At 54.4% G+C, this 19,693-nt stretch overlaps 9 protein-coding genes across 9 annotated transcripts; 7 read left to right on the top strand and 2 right to left on the bottom strand.

Moving 5' to 3' along the window:
• Positions 1 to 265: 265 nt before the first annotated feature.
• CORC01_02414 (uncharacterized protein) lies at positions 266 to 651 on the top strand (the record flags this gene model as incomplete). The annotated part of the gene is made up of 2 exons (XM_022614064.1): positions 266 to 380; positions 440 to 651. The coding sequence occupies 2 exons, from the start codon at positions 266 to 268 to the stop codon at positions 649 to 651; spliced, it is 327 nt and encodes a 108-aa protein (XP_022479562.1).
• Positions 652 to 1,311: 660 nt separating this feature from the next.
• CORC01_02413 (DEAD/DEAH box helicase) lies at positions 1,312 to 3,315 on the bottom strand (the record flags this gene model as incomplete). Its single annotated transcript, XM_022614063.1, has 3 exons — positions 1,312 to 3,036; positions 3,091 to 3,193; positions 3,248 to 3,315. 3 exons carry the CDS (start codon positions 3,313 to 3,315, stop codon positions 1,312 to 1,314), a joined length of 1,896 nt encoding a protein of 631 aa, XP_022479561.1.
• Positions 3,316 to 4,880: 1,565 nt separating this feature from the next.
• CORC01_02412 (cytidylyltransferase) lies at positions 4,881 to 6,092 on the top strand (the record flags this gene model as incomplete). Its single annotated transcript, XM_022614062.1, has 1 exon — positions 4,881 to 6,092. The coding sequence occupies one exon, from the start codon at positions 4,881 to 4,883 to the stop codon at positions 6,090 to 6,092; it is 1,212 nt and encodes a 403-aa protein (XP_022479560.1).
• Positions 6,093 to 10,132: 4,040 nt separating this feature from the next.
• Positions 10,133 to 10,453, top strand: CORC01_02411 (uncharacterized protein; the record flags this gene model as incomplete). Its single annotated transcript, XM_022614061.1, has 1 exon — positions 10,133 to 10,453. The coding sequence occupies one exon, from the start codon at positions 10,133 to 10,135 to the stop codon at positions 10,451 to 10,453; it is 321 nt and encodes a 106-aa protein (XP_022479559.1).
• A 916-nt stretch (positions 10,454 to 11,369) lies between these two features.
• CORC01_02410 (uncharacterized protein) lies at positions 11,370 to 11,939 on the top strand (the record flags this gene model as incomplete). The annotated part of the gene is made up of 1 exon (XM_022614060.1): positions 11,370 to 11,939. The coding sequence occupies one exon, from the start codon at positions 11,370 to 11,372 to the stop codon at positions 11,937 to 11,939; it is 570 nt and encodes a 189-aa protein (XP_022479558.1).
• Positions 11,940 to 13,145: 1,206 nt separating this feature from the next.
• On the top strand, positions 13,146 to 13,448 carry CORC01_02409 (uncharacterized protein; the record flags this gene model as incomplete). Its single annotated transcript, XM_022614059.1, has 1 exon — positions 13,146 to 13,448. One exon carries the CDS (start codon positions 13,146 to 13,148, stop codon positions 13,446 to 13,448), a length of 303 nt encoding a protein of 100 aa, XP_022479557.1.
• Positions 13,449 to 13,645: 197 nt separating this feature from the next.
• On the top strand, positions 13,646 to 14,593 carry CORC01_02408 (uncharacterized protein; the record flags this gene model as incomplete). Its single annotated transcript, XM_022614058.1, has 3 exons — positions 13,646 to 13,980; positions 14,072 to 14,224; positions 14,512 to 14,593. The coding sequence occupies 3 exons, from the start codon at positions 13,646 to 13,648 to the stop codon at positions 14,591 to 14,593; spliced, it is 570 nt and encodes a 189-aa protein (XP_022479556.1).
• A 1,485-nt stretch (positions 14,594 to 16,078) lies between these two features.
• Positions 16,079 to 16,855, bottom strand: CORC01_02407 (uncharacterized protein; the record flags this gene model as incomplete). Its single annotated transcript, XM_022614057.1, has 1 exon — positions 16,079 to 16,855. The coding sequence occupies one exon, from the start codon at positions 16,853 to 16,855 to the stop codon at positions 16,079 to 16,081; it is 777 nt and encodes a 258-aa protein (XP_022479555.1).
• Positions 16,856 to 17,761: 906 nt separating this feature from the next.
• CORC01_02406 (uncharacterized protein) lies at positions 17,762 to 18,376 on the top strand (the record flags this gene model as incomplete). The annotated part of the gene is made up of 1 exon (XM_022614056.1): positions 17,762 to 18,376. The coding sequence occupies one exon, from the start codon at positions 17,762 to 17,764 to the stop codon at positions 18,374 to 18,376; it is 615 nt and encodes a 204-aa protein (XP_022479554.1).
• Between the last annotated feature and the right edge of the window lie 1,317 nt (positions 18,377 to 19,693).

Here is a 19,693-nt window from a genome sequence, read left to right as displayed (position 1 = left end):
AATTCGTCAGAACCGCAGTCGGAAAGTCTAGCTCAAGCAAGGCATCCGGACTGCTTCCTAGATATCGAATGAAAGACAAGACCATCATGGCCCATGGTCTCGTATATAAGAGGACAACATGAAGGGAGCCTCACGTTGTCTTCTCTAAGACGACCCTGACTTTTGAGCTTTCTTGTATTCTATACACAGTCATTATTCCGACACAAATTCTCCTAGGATTCGGACATTCGCATCCTCAGATCAGAACTCTTATACACAATAAGCTATGGAAATGACCCTTGAGGCCATCATTGCCATCGTGGCCCTGATTGTAGGGTCACCACCTACATGCTTCATCATATGGCGATCTTGCATTCGTAGGAGAGAGAGGTCGACCCAGGGTTAGGATGGCCCGAGTCCAAATCTTGATCAAGTCTGATGCTAATATGAGATGAACCAGCTATAATCCCACTATACCGACCTCACACGATCACGAATACTGGCTCCCCTCACTACGGGCAATCTTTCGCATCTTATTCAATATGGAAATCTCGGACAATGTCAGCTTTCGAAATGGAAATGAATAGGCCCTCTGGTGACGAGCATGCTTCTTGGAACGGCTGGTCGATCGGAAGTTCCACCTCGTATCATTTGGGAGGCCACCATGTTTAAGGTACCTACCTTATGGGAAGAGAAGGGCAAGACCTATTCATAAGACCTGGATGCGTGGAGAATGGCTCGTATTCGCTGGCCATTGTCTTTTTTAACTGTCGCAGGGTTCAAGAAGCCTACCATCCATATAGTGGTTCAACAAAGTCCGGCAAAGACGGGGGGCTATGGCAAAAATGGGATTTATACATGTTCATACCTTAAGTATATCGAAGGGCTTCTGACTTGTAAAGCAAAATATGTATTAGCACAACCTGGTTTCGATCCAGGGACCTCTGGGTTATGAGCCCAGCGCTCTACCCCTGAGCTATTGTGCTTATGCTTGTATTTTGTATTGATTGTCAGCCTCCGCTGTTTCTAGTCAAGAAGGGCCAGTGGGGAGAATGAGTCATTCCTGGCTAGTTTTTCGGTTGCCTCGCTCTGCTGTGGAAATATTCAACATGTGATCCAAAGTCGAAATGGTTGGCGACGAGGATGGGGACAGAATGGGGACAGAATGGGGCAGACGAAAGAGAGGGTCTCGTGAGATTGCATCGTCTTGGACCAAAAAAAGTTCGAGGGGGTATCGCCTCCACATCCTCCGTCCTGTCTGTTGTCGGACTCTCCCAAACAGGAGTAGGCACTCTTTAAACGACATCGGTAGTATTACAACAACAATAACGCTCAATCATCGAACCCCTCAAACTCATCATCCTTTCCGTCAGCCGCCTCCTTAGCCTGGTTCTTCCTCCTAATCTCCGCAATCATCTCGTTCAGCTCCATCGCCTTGATCTTTTCATCCTCGGTCATGGTCGACATCCGCTCAGCCTCCCTCTTGCGTCTCCTCTTATCGCGGCGCTCCGTCCGCACATCGTCCCTCTCAGTCTGCTTGCTCCACGCCTCGTTGGTCTTCCGCTTGCGCTTCACCTCGTCTGCCGCGGCCGCCTTCTCGCCGTTGCGCTCCGCCTCAGCCGCCGCTAGTCGTGCCGCCTCCCTGGTCTTGTCCTTGTAGGTGAAATTCTCCCAGTCAAAGTCTTCGTTCCCGAGCCACTTGTCCCCCTCCCAATTCTTCGTCTCGGGCATGCGCGGCAGGCGCAGCAGACCCCATGCCTTTCCAAGGTCTGCCCAGTCGAGGTCCTTGACGCGGAAGATGGATGTGGTCAGGTGGGCATTGTAGCTGCGCACCCAACTCACGAATGCCCTTTGCGCCTTGTCGTGGTAAGCGCGATCGCTTCGAAGGACGTCACGGAACTTTTCTGACGCCTCGTTGGCTTCTTCTTTGGTGATGACGATCTCGGGTTTTGTCAGGGGGAAGATGGGCGTCTTGCGGACTTCCAGGAAGGGAATGTAGTCCTCCTCGTGACCAGGCTGCAGAAACACGACCGACAATCCCTTTCTGCCAGCTCTTCCGGCACGTCCACTCCTGTGAATGAAAACCTTTGGATCTGAAGGAGGATCGACCTGGCAGACAAAGTCTACCTGCGGGATGTCGAGACCTCTTGCTGCAATGTCCGTGCACAGCAACACAGATGGTGATACTGAGTTGACGAACTTGTTGAAACTCTTCTCTCTTGCCTTGGGAGGGAGCTTTCCGTGCAGGGGCACGAGTGTGAAGCCTGCTGGCATGATGGTGGGTAGGACGTGCTGGAAGTAGTCGACGGCAGCGCAGGACGACAGAAAGACGATGCTACGTTGTGGCCGCGGGTTCAGGTTCTCGAGGATCTTGCTCAGTGCCGGGAGCTTCTGGCTTGCTGGCGTGACGAGGTACGACATTTGCAGGCTGATTGGCGTTTTCCGGTCTTCAATGATTCCCCCATCCTTCAAGCTCTTCACCCGGACGGCAATCTTGACCGGGTTTCTCAGACCGACGGTGATAATCTGTGACACTGCCTCCGAGACCGAGGCGCTGAAGAGGCCTGTTCTTCTCTGCTTCGGCAGGTATCCTAGGATCCTCTGAATGTCCTGTTTGAAACCCATATCCAGCAGACGATCCGCCTCATCGAGAACCAAGAGCTCGAAAGTGGAAGATGTGCAGTGGACATGCGGGGATGCGAGGAGCTCGACGAGTCTGCCCGGTGTCGAGACCAAGACGTTGGGTGCGTGTCTGACAAAGTAGCTGAGATCTTGTTGTGTCGTGGTCACTCCGCCGACGAGCAACTGAGGAACGATGACGGGCACCGTCGTGTCGGGGCGCTTATCATCTTCTTTGAGGTAGGGTAGAATCTCAGCGGACGGGGGGTGAAAGCCGACGAGGGACTGGAGGATAGTGTGGATCTGGATGGCGAGCTCGCGGGTCGGGGAGACGATGATGGAGAAGACATGGCCGCGCTTCGTCGGTTCGGAGAGGCGCATGAGCTTCTGGACTATCGGGAGGAGGAAGGCAAGCGTTTTACCACTGCCGGTAACAGCCTGAGGGTATTATCAGCCTTGAGTGTCTGTCAGGACAATTCTGATCACTGTTACCTCTACTACAACGTCCTTATTACCCAGGAACTGCGGCAAACATGCTGCTTGGACGGGCGTCATGCGCTGAAAGCCCTGGCTGGACACGAAGTCGAGTATCCATCTGCGCGAATGTCAGCGGGGTGGAAGAGTGGAAGCAGAGCGCAGAGGGTCGTACTCAGCCAGAGGAGGCGTAAGACCTCTCCAGGCCCTGGGGTCCTTCTTCTTCTTCTCTTCGGGCGCCATGATTTAATTGGCCTAGAACAAATATCGAGAGGACGTCGGGCGAAGCGAAGATTTGCGCCGCGTAAGGTACGACTTCGATGCCGTCCGAGCTGGAGGGGCTGGATTCCCAGAAACTTTTTTCGTTATCGCTATCGGGATGGCACCTTATCTTATCGGCTATCGGGAGGTAGATCGTAAGGTAGGAAGTGCTCACGTGGGGCAGGTAAGGTAGTGACAGGATTCGAGGCCTCCTTGGCGCCATGTCTTGTCCGACCGCCCACGGACGAAGCCAATGTGATATCATCCCGACGACCCCCAACTGTCCTCAGCCACTCGCCTTGATATCCCGCCCAAAACTTCCAGCCCATTTCACAAGCGCACCACAATTCAGCGGTCAGGAAACCAAGGCAAGCACACTTGCATATCTCCTGTGCACGTACCGAGTACAGGCTGCATACATAGGCAGGCCGGCAGCGGAGAGACGAGATGAAGTGCGCCGGTCGAACCCGCCCGGCGCGCAGACAGGAGGATCCACGCCTGAGAAGGACATGGAACCGGCGGGACAGCCGGAGAAGGCTTCACATGCTTGCAGAGGTAGCGCAGCCCACTGAGAAGGGAAAGGAGGGAAAATTTTGAATCGTGCCCTTGAAAAGCCCCTGTCAAATGGCCTTGAATGCAGCGGTGCGCCCGACAGGCCGTCCCTTCCTGGCTAGTGTAGTCGCGTGCACCGGACATTTTGGAGCGGGATTCGGGGCGTGCGTCATTCGGGCCTCAGCACACTGTGCTGCGGGTTGTGAAGAATGTGGTTCATCCCGGCCGGCGTTGTCTTTGGATGATTCTAATTTGGAGGATGCGATTATCTCAGAAACCCTCTGAAAATCTCTGAAAATCCTATTGATTAATTATCTGACTTCAAAGTTAGAGCGCAGATGAATAAATAAAGGGAGACGCTCTTCTACGTATGTGAGGAATTCCGAGACGAAGGTACTTTCAGTAAGGTAATTAGAGAAGTTCTGCCAAAAGATAAGACATGGCTTGTCAAAGCAACAGTGCGGCCGGTTCCCGAGCACCGTCTGGATTTGTTGCTGCAAGTACTCGGTACCTGGGTCCGCGAAAAATCCTCTCCAAGGAATCGGCAGACTCGCAGCACAACAAGACACCGACGATCCGGTCCAAACACCTCGTCCTTAAACACATGTCACGCTGTCTGCTGACCGACCGCATGTCTCCGTGGTCCTCCTCCTCACCCCCGTACCAACCCGGCTCAACATGCGGCGGAGTTGCTCTCTGCTGCATCCTCAAACATCACCCTGGATCCAATAGCGCAAGCAGCTTCCAACCTCGAACCCCAGGCCCGGCCGCATAGCCATCATAATCGCTGCGAACCCTTTGCCATCTTCGACACCCACGCCCGCGCCGACTCCGACTCCGCCTCACCTCCCCTCCCGCCCCACGACTCCCGTCTATCTAGAAGAGACAGACACCTCCACTCCTCACTGTGGCCGTTTCGAAGACTCTTCTTCCCCTTCCGACGCCTCTTCACCGGAGCAGTTGCCTGTCCATCTCTCCCGCCCTTTCCCTACAACATGTCGTCTGTCCGCGCCATACCCTCTACCCCGCGGGTTATCTCCCCCAGCCCGACACCCTCAGAGATTGATGCAGCGTCACAAGATAACTATTTTGGCCCGGTGACGAGATCCGCGGCCAAGAAGCGGCGGACGACTCCCCAGCCGCTGGAAGAGCGGGCAGAGGAGGATGACTACGAACCTTCGACAATGCGTAGGTCGCGCACGAGAAGTCGGTCGCCCATCGAGTCCCGCCGAATCACGCCCATGACCACGGTCAAGTCGCAGAGCAAGAGAGGCAAATCGCCCATCATCCCGAGCGAACCGATCACGAAGGAGGTCACCGTCGACGGTGAAGCGAACGGCAACCCCAAAGTCGCGACCACCAACGGCCACCTGGCCCCTCCCTCTGCCGCTCCCACTGGATGGAGCTGGCGGGATTTCAGTCGAAGCCCGAGCCCGCTGGGTTTGATACCGATTCACAGGAAGTGGCGGACCTTTGTACACAAGCACGAGGTGCCCAGGAAGATCTTGCATGTCTCCATCGGTTTCTTCACGCTGTGGCTCTACGTTTCGGGCATCCAGACAAGCTCAGTCGCACCGTGGCTCTTTGCTGCGCTGATGCCCATCACGACCGCCGACTACCTCCGTCACAACTACGCCTCCTTTAATCGATTTTACGTCTCGGTTCTCGGCGCGCTGATGCGCGAGAGCGAATATGACGGATGGAACGGTGTCATCTTCTACCTGCTCGGCGCATGGATCTCAATGCGCTTCATGCCCAAGGACGTCGGCGTGATGGCCATCCTTCTGCTCAGCTGGTGCGATACCGCTGCCAGCACCTTTGGACGCATGTACGGCGCTTACACCCCGCGCATCCGTCGCGGCAAGTCACTCGCAGGCTCTACAGCCGCCTTCCTCGTCGGCATCGCCTCATCATACTTCTTCTGGGGATGGCTCGCACCGAGGACAGGGCCTTTCCCCGGCGACGAGAATTATCCCTTCATGTTCACCGGAGCACTGCATCTACCCCGCACCATCGCAAGCGCCGTGGGGCTTTCGGACGCTCAGGCTACCATCGCCGGACCGCTAGCGCTCGGAGTCATGGGTCTGTGGTCTGGATTTGTGGCGGCCGCCAGTGAAGTGGTGGACATTTTCGGCTGGGACGACAACCTGACCATTCCGGTCCTCAGCGGGGCTGGTATTTGGGGATTTCTCAAAATCTTTGGCTAGAAGGCGGGATCCGTGGGGAATTAGACGGGCGGAGAGAACTTTCACTGGCTTACCGACGAGGCTAGTGCACCAACGGCAATCAGGATTATCAAGAAGGAGGGAGTAGGTGGTTGGGAAAAAGGCGCGTCCACTGCCTCGTATAAACGGCTGGCATGGCGTTCTACTTTGCATGATGAATCGGCGTTCATATCGCATCCACTGGGATAAGAGGCAGCGGATGGGCGGGGGCATGGTATAACATGGCGCGTGAGGACGGCCGGGACGAGGGAAAATACCATCATCACGACGACGGGTATTTTCATGTTCAAGTCTGTGCACCTTATTTTTCTGCTCCTTTTTGACGCGAATACAGCAACGGAATACAGCAACGGAATCCTGGGTACGAAATCAGAGAACGTGTGGAGGGCTGACGTCTAAGCCAAAGGTATATATAATGGTGGCTGCTATTACATGCAAACGAAAAATATCACAACTTTCCCCCTTCTTACACTTTTGGGCCCCTCCCCCTCGTCTCTGTCGACCCCTCACTTCACCCATCTGACATGCATTTTCTTGCGCGATGATACCGATTGCAAGGACAAGGCCCCGAAGAAAACTTGTAACATTCGGGACCATCTGAGCGGTCAAGTATCGTCACTGCCTTAGCGTCGTGAAAAGTTCACAGAGGATCCACCTCTTGGTGTGACTTGTGAGTTTGACCTTTGAATCTTGACTTAGTGGTGAAGCGGAGGAAGTGAGTAGTGCGTGTGAGATTAGCCCTATCTTTGAAAGGTGAGCATGAGATGTGAACTCTGTAGTAATCGTCACATCGCGCTTCGTCACACCAGCAATCCATCTCCGAATGTTCATGTTGGAGCTGGGGCTGGAGAAACTGGGCTGACGGTCTGGCCTATTTGACGCGGGCAGCTGCGTAGGCAGCGATGTCGTGCAGCTGTCGCATCTTCGTTCACGGATGCTTGACTTGCCCCTTCTCTGCCCTGCTTGTCATCTTCACCGGGCATCTTTGGTTTAGCATTGGTTTATTTTCCGAGGCAGGATGAGCACAGCATGCGGCAGCGTAGCCTATGAACTTCTACGAGAAGAGAATGATACGAGGCGGGATTGACGGGCGGCACAACACAAGAGCGAGCTCAACCGCGTGTGTGTGAGAGTGTGTATGTGTGTCTGCGTAGGTGCACAGCGGATGTGTGGGAAGTGGAGGGCGTGTTGAAGGAAGCATGCGATACAACACACCCCTGGACTGGAGCGTCGGCTGATTTCAGATTCACCTTACACAACGGTCGATCCGTGCAGGATACGGAACATGAGGTACTGTAGTGCCGCTGCGCTGTGCTTCCCTTCGTCCTCATCCTCCAGCTACATGTACATAGAAGATGGGGTTTGCGTGGCGTATTCTGCATTTATACACTCACGTCGTGTATCTGAGACCTAAATTTGTTTCTACGGCGGAGAAGGAATGTTGGCTTGGCCGAGAGTGAACGAGGGGATTAGAGAATCGGCCCATAGCTGACGGGCAGGTAAGTACGAGCAAGGCGTGAGAGTTGGGAGATGCAGAGGGGCATGCGAGTGTATCTGCAGGATGGGCGATGGCTCGTCGATGGCGTCGATGGGAGGCGAGTGAGTAGTGACATGGGGATTGGAGGACACAACGACAATGCAACGTCGACGGGCTCAAAAAAAACTCAGAAAATAAGGGCGCTCGAGGAAACGGGGGTTGATGAGTGGCTCAGCCTGCCGTTTCCTTCAAAGTCCTCCTAGTCCTGGACCCAGGTTCGTTATCCATTAACGTGGTGCCCCATCATCAAGCAGCCCTGTTTGACTGCATCTGCATCTCCGCTTCTCACGTCCCGGTTCATGCCATGGCATGTTACGGTGCAGCATGGGAAGGACAAGCAGTGACGGTCTCGGATAGGTGAGAGGCGGATGTGCGTGTGGCTGTCCCACTCCCTCGTGTGTCTCTCGAGATACCCTTCACCATGTGGCTGCCCCCCCTGGAACATGACATATCCAGACCAACACTCTGACGACAGTCCAGGAGCAGGGCACCGGCGATTGCGGTGTTGGTGCGGAGTTTCGTATTCAACTCTCATGTCACAATGTCACCCCATTTCTTCGCAACTCGGGAGTCTGATAGTCTCAAAAAGGAACAAGGAAAGAACGAGGAGTCTAGAAGCGTGGTGGTGTAAGAAAATTAAAAAGAAGGTTTGGCGGGCACGTTTTCCATTGCACAGACCGTTTTTTTGTTTCACCCGTCAGCGGTCGTCACCGCTCTCTCTTCCTCTCACTGAGATTCCTAGTCTCACCTCAATCTCGTCTCACTCAATCCATTCCCAATCAATAAAGCTCCCCTACCCCGAGCGGAAGCCCGGAATCGGTGATGGATGACGGAAATTCACTCGGTGGTCAGTGCCTGCGGTTCCTCTTCCGATTCACTCACGACTTTTTGGTGGCGTACACCGAATGGGGGTCGAGCCTCACAACCGAAGCATTGGCTCTCTTACAGTTCTCCCATACAAACCCCAAAGCCCCATGTCATCCCCAGATGAGATCTAGGCCTTTGGGCGATACCTCACATTCTTGACCCTGGCTGGGGGACTGGGTTACACTAGCCTGGGATACCTTACCTTTACTCTGTGACTACCGCCCGAAACTACTATTGGCGCCTTGACTGTCATCCAAAGTCCCTACTGCAACACTAGCCGGCTAGTCGAGTTCGAGAATGGTCGTCGTCGTCGAGGACGCGCCGGTTCCCTCTCTCTCTTTTGGCGAGCAAAGTGTGTAGGCCTGTGTCTGTTTGAAGATGAGTGCCGTTGGGTGCGTGCAGAGAGAGCAAGCTATTGCACCTCCCCCTCCTTTTCCATCGACATCCGCACCCAACCTGGACCTCCTCTCCGGCTCCGGCTCGAGACCCGGCAAGCCCTGACCTCTCTTGATTTTTGGACGAGAAATTGTCTGACCTTTTGCTGTTGCGCGCCATTCATCCATCCTCCCTACGCTACGATTTTCTTTCTTTTTCTGCTTCTTCTGCCATGCAGTAAGTTCAAACGTCAGATGGCTCCTGGGATGGCCCCGGCAAGGCCTTCTTATGCAGTCCGTTCGTTCCCCCTCCATTCACAAACCACTGCTCGGGGTATTCCAGAACGCCGTTCGTCATCCGGGGGACACCTTGCGTGGGGCATCTCGGGTTCTTGCCGGTCAAGAGGGACAACAGGCAGCCCGGCGAACCGTGGTTTAAGATAGGAAACAGTTGATCATGCCATGGTCAAGGCACCCAGAATTCATGGGTTGCGTTGAGCGGACTCACGGACTGGTCATTCAGTGAGCACTGAGCAATGGCCGTTGTCTGTCACGCCCACATCACCCCCTGCGGCGCGCCCTGTGGCGCGCCATATGGCATACATGTCTTCAGCCTGACGATCCCACTCACACGAAGGCGGGTGAAAGTGACTTCAAGTCGGGGGTTACTACTTAATACTTGGATACCAATGGGTGAAAACAGGTATCTTGTGTATCATGTAGCAGGCAATAGGAATGCCTCGTTGGCTGCCTTGCCATGCTCATCATCATCGTTGCATCTGAGGTTCCACCCCTGGTACATGACCCAGTCTGCTGTCTGCCAGTACAAAAAACCGCCCAAAAAATTAAAAGACACAACCCCATCACCATGTTCAAAGGACCCCAACTCCCCATCTAAGTTTACGGCGTATCGTAGCACGGCAAGAGATGCCTACAGCAGCGTGTACATACGCATGCTCAGAGAATGGGGTGACGCGAGGCCAATGCGCCGCTAGATCAGATCGGAAAAGGACGCCGTCTTTTGATTGCACTCTCTGCAGCTCTTGACATTAGGCAGACTCGTTGGGTACTTGGGTGATGATGATGAAGGTCTCTTTCGATTGGGCTGTTTGGGTTCTTTGGGTACCTTTGCGTGTCAGGTCGACTTTGGGCTGCCTCTCACTCATTCCTACCTACAACTCTTCTCGCTCACCCAAGCTTTGGGTGCAAATTGGAACCAACTTGTCAACCGTCACCGGCTGACGATGACGACGGAAACTTGGAGGGGGAGGGGGCAAGGCCACTTACACCGCCGCTCTTGGAACGGATGTAAGATCTGCCCAGGTTGCCCGCTTTCTTGCACTTCCAACGCGCAAGCAAAACAAGACAAGCAAGCAAGTACAACATACTACCTTTCTGGAAGACGGTTATTATCTCAAAAAACGCAATTTCGTTTCTCGAGATCACATGCGATGCGCCTCGAGAGGAGGCTCCGCCCTTGCGCATACATACATGCCGTACATGCTGCTCCTGCGTCTGATGGGGACGCTCTTCTCTTGGAGATGCACTCACTCCCCCACCCATAAGGAGAGAGGGAGACAGGTAGAGAAAGAGATCACTGGGGAGAGGGAATCCTCGCATCGGTGATTGAAGTTCGGCGGGGGCGAATTTCCAAACGAGTCGGCGCCGCTTTTCAACATTTTAAGCCGACTGTGGCTCTCTCTCCCCCCCCGTCAAGTTCTCTAGACTCTGCATCTGAGTGCATCTTGGACGAGCCAGGGTCAGAGGGTGGGATTACAGGGGGACCCCGAGGAGCCCTGCCGGAGCCCTGGACGTGTCCAGTTCAGGTAGATTCTGGAAGTCGTCCGTCTTTTGCACCAATCGAAAGTCTAGAAAATATCGATAATTCGAGTCAATCAGAAGGGGGAGAAGTAGACGGTGTGGCAGAGATTGGGAGGGGATACTTAGGAGAGGGAGCGAGAGACTCCAGAGACCCAATGGGGGCAGTGAGAAGTCCTGGCCAATGGTAAAACAGCCAGATTAAAGAGGTAGGATCCAGAAAAGGCAAAAAAGGTACTTACAGGGGAGGAATTAAAAAAAGATAATGACAATTAAATGGAATAAACCAAAAAAATAATAATATCCTGGGCTTCCATCTTGACAACGCATCACCACAAAAAATGCCCGAATCTACTGCACTTCTGCCTGACCTGACGCCAGGGTTAAATCACAGAATACCCTTTACTCCCAGTCAAATCCGCACATTGTCAACGGAAGCAACACCGTTCCAAGAGGCTACCTAGATACATACAGACAAGATGATCAACACGGAGGATGGGGTACTTCTTTATCCCGCATTCCACCCCGTCCCCGGTTCTATCAAGAGATGGTGGCTCCCACAGTCCAACGAGACGACGACACGAGCTGCGTGGGAGTGGACAATCCCACGCTGCTTTTAATCCAAGTCCTCGCGCGCACTCGCTTGGCTTGCATGCTCGGGACATGTATCGCATTGTTCTTGCGTTGTATCGTTGCCGTCGTTCCTGGCCGTGTGTGGTTGAAGACGTCGACATCAAGGCCATATATACCTCGGGGCTTGGGTTGGAAGATACATCGAGCAACGCCAGGTTCGTTCGCAATTGCGAACGAACAGCAAACGGCAGAGGAGAAGTGTCCCCTCCCCCAGCCGGGCTTTGCCCCGTTACATTCATTCCCATTCCATTCTTTTTTTTTACAATCTTTATGGCCTGGTCTTGTCCCGCCCTGCCCTGCCCTATCCAAACCTTTTGCTGTCTATTTCACCTATCCTGTCCCATCCTGTCCCATTCTGCCCTATCCCCTTTCATCCCAACCCATCCCATCCTCGTTAGCCCGGCTCGCTCGTTGGATCAGAGTTTCGATCAACGGCGGGCCCTGTCTCGTTTCCCCATAGCCCCGGCTTTCCCTAATCGTCCTGACGTCTGTCCATCCTCAACCCCGAGTTGCCTCGTCTGTCTCTGGCGTGTACCCATTTTACCGCCCTCCTCCTCCTTCTCGACACCGCATCCGTCACGAATCAGAACCGTACCATAGCCCCTCTCCGGACGGTCGAAAGGCCGGTTCGGCTTGCATCTTACTGGGCCGATATAATACACACGACCCGCATGGCCCTCCGTCATATGCCTTTGACCTCCCATCTACGGCCATGGCGTGTGTCCCCGCCAGAGGGAACGTCGTCGTTGGATCCCGGGGGAGGGGTGTCTGCCCTCGACCAACGTCCCGTTTGCCTTCCGGACTACACCCACACACGCCTCTTACACCCACACCTTCCCACGCCTCGGCCCCTTTGGAGCTAAAGCACCTTCTATCCTTCTTGACACCGCACGGGCGTGGACGGAAAGGAAGGGGAGGGGGACACCCAAGGAACCCTTCACGCCGTGGCCGTGGCCGTCCCTGCCCACAGAGCCCCATGCCCCTGGCTTGCAGGTTGCAGCCATTCCATCCTTGCCTTTAGTCGGTAAAAATGAGTTAGGTAGTGCGGTAATACTTTCAAGGTTGTACCTCCCTTGCCATGGTTCGGCAATGTCTGGAGGTTCGCCGTTTTACACGACATGCGTCGTTTCCTTCGCCTGAACGAACCCACATTCTTCTCAGTGTCCTGTCTTTTTGCCCTCCTGCTCTTCGCCAACCTGCGCCGGCCAAGTCCGTGTCCCTTTTGGTGTACCGGACTGTTCTCTTCTTCCATTTCTCCTGCTCTTGACCCTGGCTAAGTATTTGGCATCTTTTGTCTGGATATTCCAGACAGATCCGTTGCCCCTTGCGGATCACCCACCCCCATCCTCCTCTCATCGTGGACTATCTCCACCAATCCGACCCATGATGGTCGCCTCCCTCGGCATATGCAGACACCTGGCTCCCCTTCTCTCTGTTTCTTTTTGCCTTTGACATCTGCCGTCTTTTTCCATATTTTTTTACTTTCCTCTTGAGAAATAGGAAACGCGGCATGCAGACGTAGCAATCTGCTTCCCTGCTTCTCCTTGGTTGGCCAATGGCTCCGTCCATCACCCTCCCACCACCGTCGGCTGCCACCCCTCCAATGCCCACACCCTCAACATCCAAACGCCTCGTCGTCGTTGGATATCTCTCTTTTTTTGTCTCCTTCTTTCTCCACGGCCCATACATCCACACGGGAAAGTTTCGCGAGTGAAGACAGGGTTTAGTGTATGCCACTTCCCTGTCACTAACGCACAGGCTAGACCAGGCCCAGGCAGGTCGACCGACTGCCGCTCATCATGGTCCATGGTGGTCGTTGTTGTCTGCGACCCTTTTTTGGCCGTTTCTCATCGTCCCATCACATCATGCCCTTGGACCATTCCGTCTGTTCCCCCTTCCGCGGAAGGAGACCCGGTCAATGATGAAGCCACGGCTTGTCATCGGACGAATCGAGGCTTGATGTCTTATCCCCCTCCAAAGAGACGAAGAAATGGAGTCCGAGGAGGGTCTCGGGAAAAGTATAAAAGGGCACAGCTTGAGCGGGTTGATTTTGTTCACTTCTTCTTCCTTTCTCATCATCAGTTCTGGACTATCTTGAAGCTTCCATAGAGCTTCTCCAAGTTTTCTATTTGCCAAACAAGCAACTTCCTTGCACGCCTTGCTCTGTCTCACAGAGTGCCGCCATCCCTAGTCGACACTTGGACTTAGTCATCCCTTGTTTGCTTCAAACAAGTTCCCACATTGCACACAAGTACACGTCACGCCTCCATCGTCGACTACTTGCTCCAGCCTCCACCTCGCCCATCATGTCTTCCCACTACAACTCCCACTACACCCTCCCCGTGCCCGTCCCCTCCCACAAGGGCCAACACTATCCAAGCTACAGCAGCACCTACTCTGTCTCGCCCCCAGAGACTGATGAGTCTGTCAGCTCTGGTACCGGTCCATCATACAGCAACAGCGGCTACTCTGGCGGCTACTCGGTGGCCAACTCCAGCTACGCCGGGAGCAACAGCGGCGACTACGAGAGCACCCAGCACTCGGCCAGCGGCGTCGACTTCAACGACTACATGCAGGACCGCTTCGCCCAAACCTTTGACCCCATCCCCCTTGACCGTAACATTGCAGTCCAGGCGCAAACGTGAGTTGTTTCCTCTAGCACGCTGCGTGGCACACTCCCAAAGCGGCAGCGAAACGGAACAAGAGGCTAACGAGTGGGATGCAAAAAATAGGTCCGGAAAGCTCAACGCAAAGCACCGTGAGCTGTTGGAGCTGCAAAAGAAGGCGCAAGCTCGTCTCGCAAAGACGCGTGAGCGCTTCAATGAGGGCTACCGCGACGCTCAGGACGTGCGCGCGGACCTCGACTGGACACAGAAGAAAGTCTCGTAAGTTGCACCCTTTCTTTATCGCCTCTTCCGGGACTCCGAGAGGAACCGCGCAATCAACTTCTTCTCCGACACAAGGAAAAGAGTAAAAAATGAGAGACCGTACTGCGCTGCCAGGAATTTCCCCGCGAACCAGTGGGGAAATATCTGTACCGAATTCCTGGGCCGATTCGATGGCAGTTGCAATCGGAGGGGAATTGGCTTGCATCGGAGAAAGCAACTCTTCGGGGGGGTCAATCTGCGAGATCTGAGACAACGCGGCTAACACGCGGACCTTTTTTTTGCAGATCGCTCAAGAGCAAGACTTCTCGCAAGCACACCAAGGAATTCAACAAGGCCCGCGCTCGCTATCCGTCGCCCGAGTACTAGAGAATCCTTTGCTCTCTAGTATTACGCTGCGATTTGAGTTGCGAGCGTTTCTCAGCCGCGCGACATCGACGACGTTGAAGCAAGCAGCGAGCATTTCCTTTTTTCAGCCTCGTTTTTTTTTAACGTGCCATTTTCAACTGCGACCAAAGAAAAAAGTTCCAGCGTGCCGTCACCACTACCACCACAACAAAACGCACGACATACATACATCCCTGTCGACGGAACTGCAGAGGGCGAGATACCAGATTCCCGGAGATTTTCTTTGCATTTGAGTTTTGGATGAGCGCACGCCTCCCTCCATCTCCGCTTGTTTACTTACTATTTTTTTTCTTGGGTACATATTGGGCTGGCAAGCAAGGGAGGGGAAGAGGAGACAGGGGCCCACGGCGAACCTGACAGCCGGGATGGCTTGACGCGCAGCGGAACGGCGCGGGGCGAGCATGGGGGGGCCACCTAGCCGCCCATCTCCCGCTGCTTTTGCGACGGGCAGGGCGGCGACCTGCGAGCTGTAGCAGGCAGGGTCCAGCGAGTGGGTTGAATGGGGAAGTATTCCCATGCGCCTGGTAAACTTCCACACCCACGCTCCAAGTCTCCCCCGGATTGGCGATTTGCTTGGCAGACGCAGACCTGTGGGGTTCTGGCCGACCTTCTTTTGACCTTTGCTTGATGATGTTTTTGTTGCACGAGACGATTATGAGATATGATTGGACGAATGGTAACTGATTTGTGGCGGCTATGTTGTTAAAAGCACACCTCACCCCCTCCTTCTGAGGATGCTTGGGGCCAGGATAAGTGCCCGCTGGCTGCAGTAGTCGTTGGAGGGAAGGGTCTCCAGGCCGGTAGAACGGCTCGGCGGAGACGGGAGGGGGAAACTGGGACAAGGAGACCAGGTGAGGAGGTACAAAATTGTGGCATCTGTTGGAGGCGCTTGTCCTTTTCGGGGCGGTGGGATATTGCTCTTTCGGGATGAAAACGACGGGGATGAGATGACGGTCTCCTTGAGATGATTCGGGTCGTTTTCCTCTAAACCCCCTTGGTGGCTCTGTAGTGACGACAGGGTGTTCTCGTCTAGATCCATATTCATATCAGAACCCCTTCTTGTTCGGTCGTGGCGGTCCTTGATCGGGTTGCTGGTCCACGATGTGTCCACCGTAACAGCACCGTCATGACCCCTGAGCCTCCGTTATGCCTCCGTAAGGGTCCCCCAAGGCCTTGGCCAAGCCTGAAGACCCCGTAGTTTCCAGTGACATATCATGTGATGTACAAATCGCGACATCTGGCCTTGGTGTGCTGCGACCCTGGCCAGTGTCATCACGTGACGTAGTAGGTGAGGTTGTTGGTCAGAAAGACGTCGGTATGCCAAGAACGCAGTTCTGAAAGCCATAAGGATGTGAACGAGAAACGTGAGTCGACATACGTTGACCATACGACACTCATATCATGTAGACACCCCATTCATTATCGACAGTCTTACGATATCAGACATCAAGCCGTCTGAGCTTGAGATCCCCTCGATACCCAAGCCCCCCTCGACTGGACACCAGCTTTCTTCTCAAGCCGCTCCCACGGGTTTTCGTTCGATGCCGGGTCATAATACCCCTCCCACCAAGGCTTGCCATCGTTCCTCTGTTGCTGTTGGTACCCCTGATGACCGCGATGCTGCGCCGGGCGTTCCCTCGTCGGCATTGTCGTCGGAGCGGAGCCCACCTCCTTGCCCCACGACGCGTCGGGCCGCTGGGGCAGGGTTGTTGATGAAGTTGGAAAAGAGGAGGTTGTTCCCTGCGCTTGCGGGACTGAGATTCCATCTTCTGTTGCCGTGCCGTCGCGACCGCCGCGGTTGGCCAATTCATCTATCAGACTTTGCGCATGGGCGAGCGCGGGGGCGATGGTCGAGTCCGAGTAAAGATTCGCGCCGCCATTTTCCATGTCCTCGTCTTCTCCGGCGGCGGTGACGTTCTCATCGCCACCGTCTTCGTCATCGTCATCAAGGGCTATCTCGTTGACGTTGGTAGCGGGCGCAACGGCAACAGTCTCGGTCGACGGTGGGGGGGCGCGTGGAGCGCGGGCGGCGAGGGCGGTCTGATTCGCGCCGTTCGCGGCGGGGACGGAGTTACGAGCCGGGTGGGCGCCGGCGGAGGAGACGGCGTCGGTGCGGTGGTTGTATTTGCGCTTCTTGGCGGCGGGCTGGGTTCCGAAGGAGGCGAAGCCCATGAAGGCTGCCATTTCGGGGTCGATTGCCGTGGAGGGATCGTCTTCGTCCATTGACAGGCGGTGAAGAGGGGAAGATGGAGAGAGAGAGGAAAGAGAAAAAGAGATAGGCTGGAGGGGGGAATAGCGACCTGCAAAAGGGTTCGGCGCGAGGATGCGATGACGTTGGAAAAGAGACTGGTGTATTCGTTGGGACAGGTCCGGCAGGGAAGAAACAGCTGCGGATGATGTGGGGAGAGGGGAAAAAGCAGTCAGGCCAAAAAAAGAAACTGAAAGGAGCTTTGGGCGCGGGGGGGACCGGTGTTTTTCCAGAGAAAGAAGAGAAGGAGAAAAAAGGGTCGAATTAAGACCCTTGTACGGCACTGGCCCGCTTAATTAGAGCCTCGTGGAACTGGTGGCAGAGCTAAAGAACTTGGGTGTCCACGGATCCTAGTGTCTCAAATGGGATGTCGTCGATAAAAGAATGACCGGACGAGAAACTCGGGTATCTGCGGCTGTAGGGGTGGACAAATGAGAACAAGATATTTTCATTTGCGAATCAAAACCCCCATGGCGAAAGGGCACACCGAATTGGACTAGGAAGAAGAGAGAAAATGCTCGAGTCTCAGCCATTGGGCCCGCTGACATCATTTGAAACGCGGCACCCCTGGCGCGAATCCCGGAGCTTGGGGCCATGGTTTGCGCTTGTCTTTCAACTTCATTCCAATCTTTCTCGACGACGACTTCTCCTACAAAGACCCCGAGCACATCAATCACCACCTCAAGTCGCAGTCGCATGCAAATCCCCAAGCTTCAAGAACTGTCGTCTGTGCCGAGAACCTCTTCATAGCTATACTACCAACATCGGCCTCCCACAGAGCTTCGCACAAGCTCCAACATACCTCTTTGACCCCCCCCCCCCCCCCCTTTATACATTACCCTCCCCCACGAGATCCACCTCAACACAACCCAGAGCCCATCATGGCATCCCCTCCGACAACCGTAACCCTCCGCTCCCCATCAAAATACATAACCTCCTCTCCAACATCATCAACCTTCAACGCCCCGCCCCTCGAATGGCTCCTTCGCACATGGTGCGTCACCCACTCCACCCTCGCCATGTGGCGCGACGCCCGCAACGTGCGCATATCCTACGCCCCCATGGCCCCGAAACCCGACGGCATCGCCCGCGTAGACGATCTCGTCGAGTACGAATCCAACAAGACGACGCCCTCGACGGCTGTCAAATCTGTCAAAGGCGTCGACACGGCGTGCGCGGCCGGTGATACCTCGGTGTGGGACTGGAGGGGCAAAGGGTGGCTGTTCTTCGTCGGGAGCCATTGGGAGGTGCTCGGATGGGGCGAGAGGCAGACTGAAGGCGGCGAGGTCGAGAGGTGGGCTGTGACGTGGTTTGCGCCGACGGTGTTTACCAAGGAAGGTGTTGATATCTACTGCGACCGCAAGGAGGGGCTGAGTGAGGCGGGGTATGAGGAGGTGATGAGTGCTTTGAAGGGGCTGCAGGCCAAGGATGTGGTTCAGATGGTGGAGAAGGACATGTTGCCCGTTGAGATTTCGCTGCCCTGGAAGGAGGCGTAAGTGAGTATATTTGGATACGATACTGCCAGTTTAGCCATGTCTTTGGGGTCTGATTTTTATAGTACTGATGTGATACCTAGGCTAAGTATCTGTCGATTGACACTAATGCAATGGTAGAGAGACATTTCCATAACCTCAATGCTCTCTAGGATGTCTGTATGTGTCACATGTCGCACATCTCACGACTACCCTTGGGAGCACATCGCAACGAGTGCGCAGGTGTTTATACAGGTGGTCTCGACACCTGGGTCCAAGACTGCCTGAGCATTCACCAAGCTCTTTCTTTGCGCAAGAATCTGGTCGTGAGGTTGTGGGGTTCTTTTTCGACAACAGCGAGCATCTTTATACCTAGAGGATACCCCTTTTATCCTGGCCCCCTCTATGGCAGGCGGCTGTAGATTCGGCAGAGCGGATCAGCTGACTTCGCCTTGCCCGCCCTCCTCAGCCATCGCCGTCCCTCGACGTCCCTCGCTGTCTTTCACCCCCCTTTACCTATGAATACCTAACTTCACTCTATTTTCACGCCAGACGTTCCTGCCATCCCCTAGCCCTCCTTCAATCTAGTCTAATCCCCTTTCCTTCACAACCAAAATGGCCGAACGGCTTGAGATTCGAGGTCCAATTCCTTTCGTCCCAAGTCCCAAAGGCTCCGAGTTCAACTCCAACCCGATGATGAAAAAACGATTGACCATTCTGGACGGGTCAGGTATCGTCCCCCCAACCGATCCTGACTTGATCCTTGATGGTTATATCCCCTCAGATCGAAAACCACACATTCGTGCTGAGGCTGAGGGGTGGTGAATTTGGACTACTTTTTTTCTTCATAGGATAGATGTAGACAGACGCTTAAATTGGGTGATGCTGACTGACCAAAAGGTACATCGCCGGGTCATATGTGTAGGCGACCTAGTCTTTTCGTTTTCTACTACGGACTTCTAAGGACTGCCGCGATTGACAGCCTGCGAGCCTGAAGCTACGAGCGTGGGACAAGGCAAACGCTCATTGCGACCACGCTCGCACAGATCTAGGATGGCGGTGATGATTTGTTGATGTAGGATGTCCACGAGTAAGCAGACACGCGGAAGAGGCAAGTAGATGGAGGAGCAAGTTTTAATTCAAATTCATCATTTACCATTCTTATTACGTCCTTCCAGTGAAATTCAAGCGATTGAAATGGGTATACCGCATAGCCCGCCCAACTTGATCATGTCGATCTGAGATATCATCTCCCGAGCAGGCCTCTGTCCATCCTCAATCCATGTCTCTCTTCCTTGTGAGACAGATATATGTTTTTCTGCTTTTAATGTTTGGTTGTAT

This window comes from Colletotrichum orchidophilum, assembly GCF_001831195.1.
Source record: "Colletotrichum orchidophilum strain IMI 309357 chromosome Unknown Scaffold_13.1, whole genome shotgun sequence".
Lineage (NCBI taxonomy): Eukaryota > Fungi > Ascomycota > Sordariomycetes > Glomerellales > Glomerellaceae > Colletotrichum > Colletotrichum orchidophilum.
This window is presented reverse-complemented; position numbering and strand designations above follow the sequence as displayed.